At 49.2% G+C, this 17,130-nt stretch overlaps 1 protein-coding gene across 1 annotated transcript in view; it reads left to right on the top strand.

Moving 5' to 3' along the window:
- LOC138447816 (tetratricopeptide repeat protein 39A-like) overlaps positions 1–17,130 on the top strand; it is a 344,056-nt gene that overhangs the window by 161,723 nt on the left and 165,203 nt on the right. The window contains exon 2 of the mRNA XM_069604182.1: positions 2,593–2,697. Within this exon, the coding sequence (XP_069460283.1) occupies positions 2,593–2,697 (105 nt within the window). The remainder of the gene's footprint in view (positions 1–2,592; positions 2,698–17,130) is intronic.

Below are 17,130 nucleotides of genomic sequence, written 5' to 3' on the forward strand. Positions count from 1 at the left end.
TTCAAATGAACTGTGAAATGCGCTTAGGATGCCCTCATTGGTTTAAGCAGCGTGTTAATTGTTCGCAACCAAACAGGTTGCTCAAAATGCTAAATTAATCCTTCCTCCGGTAAAGGCAAAACCAAAGATGGATGGCTGGAAGATTTTGAATCAATCGTAACCAAGGGCACAGCTCTGGGCAAGCCTCCAGACCATTGTTTTTCAGCCCACCAAGCCATTACAGAAGGAGAAAGACCATAATCAAATCAGGCTTGGTCCCGCCCAAGAAAGGGCGGTCCTCTGGTACTGCTTGGTCACATCCCTTCTGCACGAGACCACAAGCCTCCCCATGCATGTTTTGGACTAATTGGGCATTCTCAATGAGGTGTAGCTTCGGTTTCTAGGCCCAGCAAGCACGGGACCCACATCTTGGCATACCCGTCTTGACTTAAACAAAACCAAAAGGTGATGACTGGAAGGTTTTGAATCGATCATAATCACGGGCAGAGCTATGGGCAGCCCTCCAGATCCCCATTGTTCAGTCTGCCAAGACCTTCAGAAAGGAAAAAACCATATGCAAATTAGGCGGTGCCTACCCCAAAAGGGGCACTCCATCCAAAACTGCATAGTCCCATCCCTTCAACATGAGACCACAAGCATTCCCTGACATCCTAGGTAAAGGGCCACATTCTGAGTAAGCTGTTGCCTGCTTTGACGATTGTGCACCCCTGCCCTAAACTCTGGCACATACTTTCTCCCAGAAAAGTTGGGGCACACTGACATACACAGTGGAAAGTGACATCGCAGTGAACAGATCCCAAAGAAAAATATGCACATTTCATTCAGTTTGTCTTCCCTGATTAAAGAGTGCACAGGACAAATAAGCATTTCCCAGAAGGACCAATTTTCTTATAACATGGCTGTCTATGTATAAAAGGTGTGCCCCTCCTATGTCCAACCATCTGTAACCGAACATATCCTACAAAACTGAATGTAATTTTACAGCTTCATGATAAGATTTGTGTGGTCTTGTGCTTAAGTGTCTTCTCTTAGAGTCTCGCTACCTGTCTTATAACCTGGCCACTGCACTCTTTACTTCAAATGTGTGCAGCAAATGACTCGTTTTTTTTTAATTCCTTGAAAATGCCGGAGGGACAGTGTCCGCCCTCTGAAAAAAGTGGGTGTGCCCTGCTTTCTCCCTGACCGTCCTCTCCCTCCCTCACATCTCCACTGCTCTTCAGAGGCCCGCCATGGGAACGCAGAAGGGTCTCTTCCGAGAGCTGCTCGTGTCATTTCCTTGGTGGCTGCTTTCTTTGAAGCTTTTCTTAGTTTTGGTTATAAGGTGGCACTTTAGCGTCACCTATAAGCCAAAACGAATGCATTGGAGTACAGCTAGGGAGAGATGACATATGAGGAGGGGCACAATGCTTGTAGGTGTTTAGTTATTTACCCACCCATTGACTGCCCATGGCCATGCTAATCCCTATAGCCAGCCATTCCTCCCACTTCCTGCCCATCCCGGCCCAAAACACACCCTCCTGGGATCTCTTTAAGCTGACTTCATCAAGCCTTAAATCAAACTTTGTACTCTGGAGCTTGTCGGGTCTCTTTTAAAGCAGTCGTCTGAGAGCTAATGGTTTAGTTGGTGCTGTAAACACGCTTCTGGTGTAATACAAATGTCTTAACCAGGTCTGCCCTTTTCCACTTTTAAGTATTATACGTGTCCTTTATGGATGTCCTGTTAAAACAGGCATTAGCAAAGCCAACCGTTTCCGCTTGTTTAAAGCCATTAGATGGGCATTTGCCAGGTGCTGCTATAATATGCCCAGGTATGTTCACAATTTTCAAGCTGCTGCCATTAATACCCAGTCAGTACCATTACAGCAATGCCTGTCAAATAACTGTTGGCATTGCCAATACTTGTTTTGGTTTGACAGAGAGAAGGGCTTGCACTTTCAGTGTTTTGTCAGATAGGAATCCATGAGCACCAGATATTATCCAGGCTGCTGGCGGCAATAACCAATTAAATGGTAGGCCGTACCCACGTGGCTGTGACTCTGCCATATTATCACTCCGGCAGTGGGTCATTACCACTTGGTATGGTCCTCCATTTAAGAAACTAATGACCATAATGGTGCTGCTTACTGTGAGACAGAGGGCCTGATGGATCCCAGGATGTGAGCAAGGGCTGTGTGGATTGTGATTATGTAGATGTGTGGGTTTGTAGGTGCAGGGATTGTGGAGGGTAGGATGTTTGGAGGCTGCGAAGGAATTGACCGCTGATGTTAAGGGGGCTGAGCTGGGCTCTGGGTGTGAGGTCAGTGGTCATGGTGGAATTGGGGGGGCTGTGGGTTTTTGAGCTTTGGAAAAGTGAGGGTTCTTTGAGTAGGGGCCAGTAGTGAGTGTTGATCCTGTGGGTGTATTTTTTTTTTTTTGGAGAAGTGAAGGTCACTGGTGGGTATGGCTCTGTAGGAGTGTGGGACTGGTGGTCAAGGGCTACAGTGTGGGGCCACTACTGCTCGACTTCTGGTATGGGGGCAGAAGGATGTGGTGGGAGCAATTGCACCACTCATAGCACTCTGTTGAATTCTAACCACCCCGTCTCTTCCGCAGTTGTCCACCGTCGAGCCTGGTGAGCTCCCTGGACGAGTGCATGCAGGCCTTGGACCTCTTCCTCTGCAACAAGTTCAGCGAAAGCCTGGAGAGACTTCGACCAAGGTACGTGCAAGCCCCCCACCCCTGCCCAGGGAGTGGAGAATGAGGCCGCCCACACCAGGGCTGGGGTAAATGTGAGCCTTGTTGGGTTCCATGTCTTAAAATCGCTGCAAAAATGGCTGTGGATACAAAATATCACTGCAAAAATGCCCTGGTTTTGCCGCCACAATCATGTAAAGGATGCAGGGGTCACCCCCGCAACCCCCGGACCCATTATACCATTTCAATGGAGCAGGGGACACCCCCGCAATCCCCGGACCCATTATACCATTTAAATGGAGCAGGGGACACCCCCGCAACCCCTGGACCCATTATACCATTTAAATGGAGCAGGGGACACCCCCGCATCCCCTGCTCCGCGTAAATGGTATGATGGGATACACCTTTACCAGGTCAAAGCACAGCATTTTTGCCGTAATTTGTTTTTACCAGCGACATTTTTGCCACGATTTTATGACCTGATGCCCCTTGTTGGGCAACTGGCAGGAGCGTAGTGTAACCTAAAGAAGACCTAGAAACATAGGCATCCCAAGAGGTGGGTAAAGAGGAGGAATTGCCCCCCTTCCAATTGGTGCTTTGCCTCCTGTCTCCCCCCCCCCCAACTGATGCCCTGCCCCTCTCTGGCAAAGACCACTTTCAGGAGCCTTAAAATGGCTCCTTCAACAAGGAGTCAATCTGTCTATAGCCTATTTGCTTAGCCTGTTCTTTCCTGAAACAGATACCACAGGACTAGATGGGCCATGAATATCATTGTGTGGTGGCCGTCTATATTAAAAAGACTTCCCACATGCTGGGCACACAATATTTTTATACATGTGCAGCTTACGATTTCATAAAAAATACAAAAAGACATTTGCAAGGTGAAACCTGTTTCCTAAACTTTAATCCACCAGTTTTCTTTAAACTGTTTAATTTTTTTGTTGGACTTCCCCCACAAAATAAATCTGTGGGTATTCAGAAAACCCCTCAAAGCCGGGCTGTTCACTAGGTCGCAACAGACAGACAAGGATGACAATCTCTAAAGACTGGACCAGGCAGAACTTTCAACCTCCATCCACCACCTGCTGTCACTCTAAGACCCACTAATAGCACCCCGATAAACCAGTATGGTCCTGCGACTCCCGAGGGATGACCACAACATAATCCCTGTAACACATCTGGACGCAAAGACTGATCAGAGCCCCACCCTTCCCAAACCAGGATGGAATGGAAACTGAACCATTCAGGTCAGCGTGGGTGACATGTGCAACACACCTGTTCTAACACTTACATGAAGAACACCTTGGAGATCGGAACCCAGTCAGGTCAGTCTCCCCATCCGTCTCTTCCCAACACACTAAGGCACTGACACCACCCCACAACCATCATAAAATGGAACCCAGAAGTTACAACATCAAGTCCAAGCGGCTAACACACGTGGAAGTGATTCAATAGAACCCTCAAATTCCAATAGGACTCCTCCGGTCCCCCAGACAATATTATCCGTGACCGATGTATGGCAGCTGGCTCCTTGCCGCTTGCATGAGCCGTGGGGAGCAGTTCGGAGGTCATCACGCGGCCTGCCACACCTTTAGCTCGGTCACATGCTGTGCAACGCCAGGGACTCTGAGTCTCCCAGCACTGGCATTAACAGTTCCATAGTACATGGAACCATACCAGATCTCAAGGCTTCCGGCCCACACGCCTCAATGCCACATGTTTAGTACCTACCTCTGCCATATAACCCACCTCTTCGGCCGAGGACACATTTCAGAGACCTACTACTTAGAGGAATGAGCAACCCGCCCTGAAGTGCCCGATGAAAACGTGATGACGCCATTGTTAAACTTGAGCTAATGGGCCAGGGTTAGATGGAATACGCTTCTGGGTTATCTGGTGACCCTGTTGGACTATCATGTTGGAGTTAAAATAGGAAGCCTGGCTGGGGGGTGGGGGGCATTCAGGGTGCTGTATGTTGGACCGTGAAGGCACCGGATGAAGGGCAAGAGTGGGGGGGGGGGGTGATTGCAGACTCTACATTTCTTTCTGTAATGTTACAATAATTGTTAGAGCAAAACATGATTATAAAGTGTCCAATTACAAGCACCCAGTAAAACACCTGTAAGACTAAGGGCCTGATTTGCAGAAGCGTTTTATAATGGTGCAATCCTATTGAAAATGCTATGTGACTCAGGCCCTAAATGTCTTTGGACAGTTTCTAGAGCGCGTTTTTGTAACTGTTGAACCGGAGTTAACATTTATGGGGCTATATCTCCTTGACTCAAAACTCCTGGTTGAGTTAAAAGATCAGAGCTTGCATAATGTCACCTTTTCTAACCAGTCTGGTAAACTCTATAGATGAACCCTTACTCGATGTGCCTACATTTAGCCCCCATTCTTCTGCCGGGTTGTAATGTTGTGTGTGGGCGTGGGAGCGATGCTTGCCCCGCTGCTGGAAGTGATTGGCCCAGTGATGTGACTGCCCAGGTCTGCTGTAACTTCACTGCTGCTTCCCTAACTGGGCCTCCTGGGCCTGTGAGATGCTTGCTGTCTGAGGAGCCCCCCCTGCTGCTGGTCTCTGCGGCGCTCCTGCGGCTGCTTCTTGCACCCATGGGCGGCGCCATGAGGCAGAAGGCAGCACTATGCTGTTGGCCCCCCCTCAGAGCGCTGTGCATTGACTTACATTTAAACAATGAACCTGGGAGCAGCAGAGGTACAGGGGCCGAGGACAAAAGCCTGCCCTGTCCATGTCGATTCAGCCCCTCTATGAAGCCATGGCACTGATAGGCCACGCTTAGGCCCGTCCGCCGACCGTGCGTCCACTCCACAGTCATGCCCTTTGGACACCCCCACCCCACTAGTGCATGGCACCCCCTCCCATTGACACTGTCCATCCATTACCCGCAAATAAAGAGCCAAGGCCAGGTGTTAAGGTGGGGATGTTGACTGCGCCACAGCAGGCTTTATTGAGTCGGGACTTATCTTACAGGTGTTCCGTCACTCAGCCACGCCTCAGGCTGCTGCGCTGGATGTAGCTTCCTCCCTGGTGCACCCCTTTACCGACTGGATCCGTAGCTTCTGCTCGGGTCAACCCCCAAACTGCCTAACCGCCCCTCTCTACCGACGGCCGTTTTTCTTTCATTCATTCATGAATTCCCCTCTCATCCGTTGCTGCTCCCCTCCTTCTAAATCATCCCATCCGTATGTAAGCTGCCCCCCCCCCAATAATTCCCTGATGTCCCGGTTGTTACCTGAAATCTATCCCATCCATTATCCTCATTCCAGTGTTCCCCATTGCACCCCTCCCCCTGTCGTGGCAGTCATCAACCCCCCCCCCTTTGCCCCACAGGACAGCTTTTCCCCCCTTTCCCCTCCCTATCCGACATGCTCTTCTCAGAAGACCGCCGCTCACTTCCCTTGCACTTTTATTCTGCACCCCCCACATATGCCGAAGACATCCTGCGTGCCTCGGCCACTAGCCCACCTAGAAAATCCCCTCTCCCCCCCCCTACCAATCCACCCCTCAAGTATACCCTTGCTCACCCGCTCCCTTCCCTTAAGCTCCCTTCCTGTCCGTTTGCCCCCAGTAAGGCAGTGCTGCTTCTCCCCTTCCCTCGCCTCCTCCCCCCATGGCTTCTGTTTGGAACCCCCCCGCCCCCCAGCCCCTTCCCTCCTTGTTCTTGCTCTCATATTGCTAATACTTGTTTAGTGATTTCAGCAACATTCCATAAGCTTCTCCCCAACTCATCAAAATAGTAGCGTTCATGCCATCATGCGCTTACCCCCTCCCCTGCGCCCGTGACAATGGGGTTGGAAGGTCTACCGCACCCACTATCCCTCCCCTTCTTTTTGTACCCCTGGGCGCCATACTTCTAAGCTGTTGAATGCTGCTGAGTACCCTTGTGGTTCCTGCCAGTACTTTTCTAATGGGATAGACCATGTAACATCCGCTGGGCATGCCTGGAAAGGAGAATAAAAACAGACCATTACAAACACCAGACCAAACCTACTGCCTCAAGGCGAGGGTGGGCGGTAAACTTCAGCAGGCGCGCAAAGAGGGCACTTAAATATGGGTCAGCAAACAACGCCTCTACTTCAGCGCTCCCCTGACTCATTTCCCTTTGCCCCCCACGCCCAAGCCTCCCCTAAAATCACCTGCCTTTCCCCTCCCCCCCCCCACCCGGCTGTGGTGGGCGTCACTGCTAAGGGGGGGTCACCCAGCACAGGATTAACTACTGGACTCAGCTTGTACACGCCTCATCTTATGGGACAAAGGCAGGCGTAATAATGGCTACCCCCCTGGGCTCCTAGTAAGGGGATGGGGTAAGACAGTGCAGTAATGGCCCCACTCAGTACTATCTTTAAAATGTTCTCATTCAGGCCCCCTCCTCTCCTAGAATTGTGAGCCTGGCTCCACCCCTGTTTGCGCTATTTCTGTTCAGTTTGTGGGAAAGGCTATACTGGTCTGTATTTGTACATGTGACAGATGGTTGCCTTGATCAGTGGTCGAAATGGGCGCAAGCGGTCCGGAGCGCTGCTCCTCCACTTCTTTTAATTCAGTTTTAGGGCTCCTATGCTTTTATTTTAAAAAGAAACCGTTCCGGAATGGTTTCGTTTTAAAATAAAAGTGTAGGAAGAAGTTGAAACGTGCACTTTCACTGAACGTTCCCTTAAACAGCAGGTGCAAGTGTTTGGTGGTGTGTATTGTGTGTGGGAGGGGGTGGGATGGTGGGGAGGGAACATAGTAATCCACTTCTGCTTTTCGTACACTTCGACCACTGGCCTTGCTGCTGTCCCTGATATCCCCGCCCTTTATCTGTGAGAGGGTTTCAGTGCAGCTGCCTGTGCTGTACTTGCTGCAATGAGGGAGGGAATTCTGGAGCTGCAGGGCGTGGCCCATCCAGGATGTGGGCGTGTGTTGGATTGGGAGTCACTGACTTTACGCCAGCTGCCATGTATGACTCCACGCCCGGGGGCGCTTTCTCTTGCAAAGCAGTCTCCCCCCCCCCCTAGCTCCCCGAGAGAGTGCGATTCAGCCCTTCCTCCTTTAGGCGAACCCTTCCTTTAGCTTGTTCTTTGAACTGCACAGTTTTACATTTGGCTTCGGGGTAGGTTTCTCCTGCGTGTAAAGGGTGTAATAATTGCTGTTATTAACTTTTTAATGGTAGTAATTGAATAGACTCTAGAGGAAAGGCACAGTCTGCCCTGTCAGAATTAAAATCTGACTGGGGAGACGTACTAGGCAGGTTACATGTGATTTTGCACAGGACTTTCCCTGGGACGCACCTTCGATTATGTTATTGTCATGTGAAGGGAGATGTGAGATTGCTAGGAGGTATAGACAGTGGATGGACCAAACCTTAGTAATGGCGGCAGAGCAAGTACTGATGGTATGGAAGTCTAGGAAAAGGCTGCGAGTAGAGAATTGGGGCTAGGAAAAGGCTGCGAGTAGAGAATTGGGGCTAGGAAAAGGCTGCGAGTAGAGAATTGGGGCTAGGAAAAGGCTGCGAGCAGACAATTGGGGCTAGGAAAAGGCTGCGAGTAGAGAATTGGGGCTAGGAAAAGGCTGCGAGCAGACAATTGGGGCTAGGAAAAGGCTGCGAGCAGACAATTGGGGCTAGGAAAAGGCTGCGAGCAGACAATTGGGGCTAGGAAAAGGCTGCGAGTAGAGAATTGGTTTCCCGAGTTACAGGTCCTGTCCATCTTCCAAAAGATCCTGTTCCTAAAAGAAGACTGAGAGGACCTTTCATTTAGGGCTGTGCTTGGCACCCTTTAACGACGTGTACGGTTAGTGTTAATAGCTTTGCGCCGTGTACCGAGGGTTGCTAGGGGCTTGGTTGTGTTGCATGGGTGTGTGTGTGTGCTAAGTCCTGTTATCTAGGGAGGGTGTGTGCTTGATTTTCACTATGTTTTGCCATTAGCCTGCATTTATGATATATTGGAAATGTTTTGGTAAAAATGACCGAAGCCCATAATACCGAACCAAGGGAGCGGGAGCGGCAGAGGTGTCCCCTGCATACAATGAATGCGCAGCAGGGGACAAACAACCAAAATCCCAAAAGCTTGTTACAAAATGCAACGAGTGGCTTTGCAATTTTGTAACTAGAGCTTTTTTTAATTCGGTTTTTCAACGTACATCCATTGGAAAATGCGATCATTGTACAAGCTAACAGGATGTCTTACTAATATTTTATTGTATTTTATCTTAGTTAGTGGACAGTTTTTTATTCTTTCTTTTATTACAAAACTACATAAATAAAGAGGATACAAAAAAAGGAATTCATCATCAAACAACTTTATTCGGCCAGTGAGGCCATCGAAGTACTTCCACTGTTTCAAAAAATCACTAAAAACCTGGCTCTTTAGCCAATACCAGCTATCCCACATATCCAATAAAACCTTCATCCTCTGAGGGTCTAGACAGAGGCCTCCCTAGACCAAACCTTGTATTATATTCACCTATGTACATGTTTGTATCATTGTTGTTTATGCAAAAGTAACACTGTTTGAATTTACTATAAAATGCCTGCAACAACGCTGTGATACCCGAGGGTCTGGGCGTTTAACAAATGTAATAAATAAATAACAGTACATTTCTAGTGCATTATTATATCAATCACAGAAAGAGGAAAAACAAAAGAATGAAAGGAGCAGCACCCTCCTTGAGTGCCACCGGGCAGATCATTATCAGAGATTCAAAACCACCATCCCCATGACCCTTTTAACTCCTGAATCGCCTCTGGCCCAAGGGAGTAAGGCTCGCCTCAGAGAGGTCTGTTACTATTGGAATCACCAGGATGGGCCGCAAGGTCAACGTTGGGGGAAGAACTGACTATAATTCCACTTCTTCGGGTCCGTCCGTGGCAATTGCATTTTTCCAGAACATCCCTTGCCATGTGATCGTCCCTAAAGACCAGTTTGACAGTCAGAATAAGCAGGCAGTTCCTTGGTCAGTCTGCAGTCAGAATAAGCAGGCAGTTCCTTGCACTCCAACATAGAGACCATAGACACAAAAACACAATCTCATACAAAGCGCAACCAGGGCGTCCCTTGGTTCTTTACCGTCAAAAGGCAGTTTTGGGACCGCGTGGAGGAATACTGTGGAGCTTCTATGACCTTTGTGTGCATAGTGCCTATGCAAAGGGCTCCTAGGACAGGGGTTTCATGCATTACTTGCCCTTCCCACTGGGCGCTTGTTTCCCGGGACCCTCAGGCATGGTTCACCAATGGTGGGGGCTCATCCCCCAGGGTTGGGCTCGTAATGTGCTCTCTCGGTTTGTTTGGTATTGGGAGTTGTCCCGCTTTTGGTTGGCTCTTTGTGGTTGGGACGATCAGGGCTCCAGTGGCAAGGGGAGGGCAAGGGCACAGGGGATATGGCCCTATGTCAACAGCTGGACCCAGGCCCAATGCCTGGTGGGCCCTCTCCATCCCTCCCTGCATCTCACTCCCCCTTGGCCCCTGTCACCCCTTTTATCAAAACCAATAATAGATTTTTAATGTCAACCAATTCAGAGAGCACATGTTGACGGGGGCAACCTGACATAGTGGTAGGTGCTGTAGAAGATGAGACTGGCGGGCATGAATTTCCATGGGTAGGGGGCTTGGGTACCCAGAGTGGGCTAAGACGTAGGAAGGAACTAGCCCCCGAGAGTACTGCTGACATGGACTCGCTCCAAGTACTGCAGGGAGGCCTGAAGGGCTTTCCCTCACACAATCCATCTGAGCCCAGGTCCATTGGATCCACTGCCGGGTGTACGGAAAGAGACGGAAGGTGACCTGCCATAGACAGGTAGTACCAGGGCTGGGGTTTGGTAGCAGGCCAGAGGGTGAATACGGTGCAACCGGTGCCAGAGATGAGGCTGGAGGAGCACAACCTCTGGTGAGTTTGCTAATGCCTAAAATAATCCTCTGTCATTGGCCAGGGTCTCAAGAAGCTCAGCGGTAGCCACATGATCAAGACCCCCTCCAGGAGTTAGTATGTTAACACCGGGCACATGTTCATCTAGGAGTAAGCTGGCTGGTCAGAAGCAGGCAGGAGGTTCAAAACAGGTGCTAGGCTAATCCCAGGTGGTCGTGGGAGAAGCCCCCTTAAAGGCTATGGGTGTTGAGGATCTCCAGTGCTAGCGCTCCCTATGTGCCCCCCCACCCAGGTCACAGATGATGTCAGCAGACAGTTGGGTAGGTGCTCTGTCCACGTTAGAGCCCCCAAAGCAAGCTCCTCTTCCCTGGCATATTTCACCAGCGCTTTGCTTGACAACCCCCTGACCCCCTTTTCTTCAGCCCACTATGAGTTTATGATTCCCCTTTAAGTCTGTGGGGCCTTGCAGGTTCAACAGAAGGACAGATTTGTTCAGAAAGAGGGAAGAAAAGGGGAGAGGAGGTCCTCCCCTTCGACGGCTCCAGCCATATCTACAGCAGTACCCCGGGGCAGGCTGACCATTTCATACAGTGGAATCAAGTAAAGCACAGCTACCAGATGTTAGTCTCACCTCACGACGGGCACTCTGTAGTCTGCTGCACTTTCCTGTTTGAGCTACACCGGCGAGTCGCGAACACCCAGATGGGAGCAAACACCCGCGCCCTCGCGGGGAAGCCCGCAGTATTTGTCCTGTTGGAGGCAGGGTTTATGCGTCACCAGTAGGGCCAGCAAAAAAAGACTCCAGGACTCTCCCAGAATAAAAATGTGACTCTAAGTGGCACAAATCTCATAAACAAGCGCTTAACTTGCAATCTTGCCAAAGAGTCTTGTTTGCCTCTGCGTAAGTTCTCTTCTCACAATGTGCCAGAAGACCTGATCTGATACCTCTCACTGTAGATTTCACTGCAAGATGGCAGAGGAGAGACATCACTAAATGCCCCCTAGTTGACTGTGTGAGATGGGCGCTCTGTGACACTTTTGTTTGTGCCCAATGGGGCAAGTGGCACAACAGTGTGCTTTCAGCTCTGTTATTTTTGTCAGGGTGGGGATTTGGACGAGCGCCTATGGGAACTATGCTTTTTTATCTACCACTGCAAGGCGTTAATGTCTTGAAACTCTCTTAGCAAAAACCTGTGTGGGTGGGCTCAATTTAGGGTATTGGGTCCACCTGGGACAGATCTCTCACTGGGTCTTGCTTCTACTGGTCATCTTGGGTATATGGCGCAAAGCATGCTGCTTTGCTATTGTGAGGAATTTGACCATCCGCACCATGGGTGTGCACTCGCCTGGACTTTTTTGATATTTATTAATAAATTGAATGATGGTAGATCAACCTCAGAAAATGTGTGGGGCTAATCCGCACACATTTTCCTCTGCTCACTGCACGTCAAACCCATAGATCTATGTCCTCTGGGGGGACACAGCCTACATGCGCAGTCTTCCCTGTCACATTTAGTTGGAATGTGACACCCAGGAGCACATGAAGGCATCTGAGAAGGGGGGGGGGCAAAACAATCCTCCTCCCATGGCCAGCCTAATTAAATATCAAAGGCTTCATGGATCCACCCTGCCCATTGTCGGTTCTGCTGGTGGCAGCGCATACTGATGAGAGTTAATTGAAGTAGGCTTGCGAGAGGCCTGGTTGCAGAGCTGACAAAGGGGACAGGAAACCCAACACCTTTTTGATAGGCATCTGTGTCAATCTGAAGTCAGCTCCTGCCCCTTAGTATCAAGGGAAGTGAAATGTCATGTCTGGGACAAGTGTTTACAGTAGGCAACCCCCGCAGGGGTACTACCTTTCAGAGGGTAGAAGTTTGTAATTTTATGGAGACAGAAATTCTGTTCTCACCACAACTTCAAGGGAAACCTGCGCTTTGATCAGGAACCACAGAGAGCTCACTTAACCAGAGAGACCCTTTGATCCACAACAGGCAGCAAGATGGGTGGGACCTAGTAGTACATGTTTTCACCACTTTACCTTTACAGTTGCAAAGCACTCTGGTTATGACCTCCTGCATAACAGAAGATTGTTGGTGGGGACCCAGGATTGGTTCATTAAGGTAGGCTTAGCATGCACCAATCACTGTGGCCCATTTGCTTTAAAAGAGGTCTAAGCCCCTCTTTTAGCAGATTATCTGAAGACTTTACAAAGAGTAACAAGAAGGATTCATTTGGAAACTGGCTGAAGGTACAGTCTGCCTTACAGCTTCCGCCAGTGAAGGAAGGCCAGGATTTCACAGAGGAAAGTAAGATCCCTTCCCTAAACATCTCCCAGCGAACAGAGGGAGATAAGGAATCCAGAGGACCCTATAGCAGCCCCAGAACCGGTGCCCAGCAAGCACACAGCATGCCCTGCTAGGCTCTGCAGCAAGCTTACTAGGTGGGAAGTGCCAAAGATGCTCTGAACCAAACCGGAAGGACAAGACCGTTGCCTGCAACACTCTCCTCAGCTTTGGGCTGTCCGGCCCGTCCGATTTAAAGGATGACACAAGCCTAGTGAAGAAGCTAGGAGGAGTGCATCGACAAGCATCAACCAGCATCCGCTTTAAAGGATGACACAAGCCTAGTGAAGAAGCTAGGAGGAGTGCATCGACCAGCATCAACCAGCATCCGCCTTAAAGGATGTTTTCGAGCCAGTCGAGCCCCTCAAGCTGCAACCGACTGCACCACTGACTGTTGTCACGCCGCAGTCGCTAACGTCGTCCGAGACACCTTCGACCAGTGCTTCAGACCTGCCAACCAGCACTGGGACAACGATTCCTTACCCTGAGCCGCTGTGTAGGCCAGCCTGCAGCCATCGTCCAGCCTCGCTCACCGAACTGCCTGCCACCTGTATACCCGCAGCTGTCTCCTGTCTTGAACCCTGTCACAGGAGATTTCAAAGCTTCCTGAAACCTACTCGACCCTGTCGAGCACCAAGAACTTCTACAAGGACAAGATATGTTGTGGTTCTGTCCCCCTGGTCCTTCGCTGAAGGCCCCTAGCGACATTGTACGACCCGTTGCTCCCTTTGTGCTGAAACCAAGTATCCTTGAACATTGTGATTAATTACCTAACCGACTACCCTCCTGTCAGTATCCATATTCCTTCTTGAAACTGTCTGTCCTCTGTATTCCTTTACAGGGTGGTTTGTATTTGTAGTGGGCTAGAACTGTCTGTTGTCATAATAATAAAGTAGATATTTTTTATAAACCCTTGACTGGACAGTCCCTTTTATCATTGGGTAATAATTGTATTTTCGCTGTGTTGCAACCAGGGAAGTTGCTAGGTCTGGAAAAGACACGGGGCTAAGCTGATGTTGGAACTGTTGGGACTGGGGGCTAGCTAGTCTTTTGGCTGTAGCTCCTGAGATTCTATCCGGGGCTACACCCAAAAGATCAGGGGCTATAGCCCCCTTAACCTCCCCCTAGCAACGCCCCTGGTTGCAACTCACCAATGATCCACGACCTTGCAGAGATAACCCTGCTGTTCCATCCACGTTAGCAAAATTGAACAAGGAGGTTTATAATTTGCTTGCGTTTCCAATCTGTTCAAATCCCTTCTGGTGTAATAGAGGTGTGGGTCTGATGGATGGTTTAGAAACCGATATTCATCCCTGGATCACTGGTGCCCGGAAGTTGATTCGTCATAGTTATGCTACGCCATGTCATGTTTTAAAGTGTAGAAACCTGTTGTGTAATGTCTTGTTCTGCTGGGATCAACGTGTTCTTTTCCAAAAACTAAATGCATCCTGAGTGCTACTGTATGTACTTTTGGGAGGGGTGGGGATATAGGATGTCTTTTTTTTAAATTTTTGAACATTAGCTAGTTAGGTCATGTTATATTATATTGAGGTTTCATTATAATGTTTTGTTTTAAATGTAATGTAATTTTTTTTTATTTTATGTTGGTTTAGCTGATTAAATCGACTTTTCAAAAGAAGAAATGGAAAAACAAAACGAAAACAACAGATATGCAAACAAATATATCAATTCTTCTATAAAATTCAAATGTAATGTAAAGTGGTCTTGTATAGCTTTGTTCTGCCAATAATGTTGGCCTTGTTGTGTATGGATTTGCAAGAACGGAGGGCAGGGTGCGCTAGTCGGATAGCGGGAAGGCAGATGCAGAATCCTTTGGTGTTGATGGATCCAGTTCAGAAGTACCCATTACCTTTGTGTCGATATGAAAATCTCTGTTTGTGGTTGGTACCAACTGGGCAGGTTAGCCATATGGCCAGCACCCAGATTGTGGAGTGAAAACATTACGAGCATGGTTGTTGATAGAAGATGACGAGGGTCTGAATCCATTAAGTACACTAGACATAGGAGGTCGTTTGCAGGAGTTTAGGAGGTGTAAGGATGCAATATTTTAGAGTGAAGAGTTAGTTGAGGGGTGAGGGACATGGGGCCAGGGGGTCAGGGTGTTGCCACTTCCTGGCTCTTGGTGGTAGATTTCATCTCGGTTTGCAATAGATGGTAGTGCCGAGAGTTTTCAAAAAATCCTTGGCACAAAAATCTCTGCTGCACAGTTTTTAGTCGATTGCTATTATTTTCCATTTCTTTCGAAGTGGTTTTGTTGAAAACCCACGTCTTGCGCTGTTTCCAGAAAATCAGGTGGTTCGCCTCCAGGCGGAGAGGATTGGGTAAGCTGTTCCACAGTTTCATGGACAGAAGTGAAAAAGGGGAACCTTGTTGCTGTTTCTTGTTGAAGGTGGGTATGCGTACTCGTGCAGCATTGCTGGACCTCAATTTCATCAGCTGGATCCGCCGGCATGCGGATTACGCCGGCGGCCAGCTCGAAGGCCATTCTAAGGCCTGTTGGGTGCCTGCAAACCCCCCACTCCACCCTTCTTCATCGTGGGGCGAGGGCAGGAGCCCCCCCAGCACCCCCAGCCCAGCAGAGGATCCACGCGCCGAGCGGGCAACTCGGACAGGGCCTGCCTGACCCTGTCCCCACACGGCGCCTGACTCGCCCATGCCGGGCGCAGCGCGGCGTGAAACCGAGGCTGAGCCTCAATTTCATCAGCTGGATCCGCCGGCAGGCGGATTACGCCGGCGGCCAGCTCGAAGGCCATTCTAAGGCCTGTTGGGTGCCTGTTTCGTGCCGATTCTGCCTCTGCCAGTCCCCCTGGCCCATTAACGAAAGCACCAGCATGAAGGTCCTGCTTCCACAGGTCCACTCCCGAGTGCCTACCAGTGACTTAGACCATCGGGTAAGACCACTACCTGTTTAATAAGTGCACCTAATGTTTCCAAGCTGCCCAGTCAAGTTGCCACTGGCCCTTAATACTTTGGTCACTGCAGCTATCTATCCACCATCCACTATCCACCACACAACCGATCTGCATGTGAGTAATGCCCTTGATTCCGAATGCCTGCATTTGCACGCCCTGAACTATCCAGACCTAAGCAATGCCTTCTTGAATCATGAGTGCATGCACTGTCTGTTTGTGGACCTCCATAGTCAACTATGTTTGAGCAATGCCTCTCTGAGTCATTGATTGCCTGCACTGCCTAGCCTGTCACACCTGAGTATTGCATCATTGAGCCTTTGATTGCCTGTACTGCCTAGTCTGTAATTACTAACGTGGTACCTTAGACAGGTTACCTCCATACAATTATGTATCTACCAGCTATTTACACAACCTTACTGAGGACTATCCTACAACTACTCACCATGCCGAATTCCAACGCATGTAACTCCTTGCCACCTTTTAAGCCCACAGTACACCCCAACACTAACCTTCCTGACTCCTATGTATGCTCGAGTCATGAGCCCCTTGTGATATCGCACCCATGCGACACTCCCTGTAGGAACTTAAGACTCCGTGCTAGACTCTCGAAATTGCATGAACCCACCCGCAGATCCCTGCCCTCTAGCAACATCAAAACCAACCTCAAGCAAACTGGCAAACCGTGTTATACCGGACAACCTTTACAACCTATTCCAACTCAATGTAATATCTTAAACACACCTAATAGGTCTACTACCCCACCTCTTCAAGCCACAGAGGTCACTAAAACACCAACTATTGTGAAAGCACTCCTCAACGTGAGATCGCTTGTTGCCCATGCCCTAGACATTGCCGACATAATAATAGAAGGCAACCTTGATTTTCTCGCTGTCACTGAGACCTGGCTACATAATGCAGCAGGACCAGCGCTCATGCTAGCCATCCCTGATGGCTATACGATAGTTAGACACGACCGAGTAGGAGCTAGAGGTGGCGGCATTGCGATAATCTCTAAAATAAGCCTCTCTCTTAGACTAGTACCCACCCAATCGATTCACTCTTGTTAGACGCTATCGGCTAAACTCCAACTAAATAATAACCAAACCCTTATCATCCACCTCCTATATAGACCTCCTGGTCCATTAGGCACTTTCGAAGATGACCTCCACATCTTACTTACAAATAACCTTAAACCTTGCTCTCAATCGATCCTTCTTGGGGACTTTAACTTAGGCCTCCATGATACTACAGATACTAATGCTACACTGGTAGCCAATTCTATTCACTCACTCGGCTTAACTCAAAGAGTTGATAAGCCTACGCA

Source organism: Ambystoma mexicanum, chromosome 3q, assembly GCF_040938575.1.
Source record: "Ambystoma mexicanum isolate Mex_15411 chromosome 3q, UKY_AmexF1_1, whole genome shotgun sequence".
Taxonomy (NCBI): Eukaryota; Metazoa; Chordata; class Amphibia; order Caudata; family Ambystomatidae; genus Ambystoma; species Ambystoma mexicanum.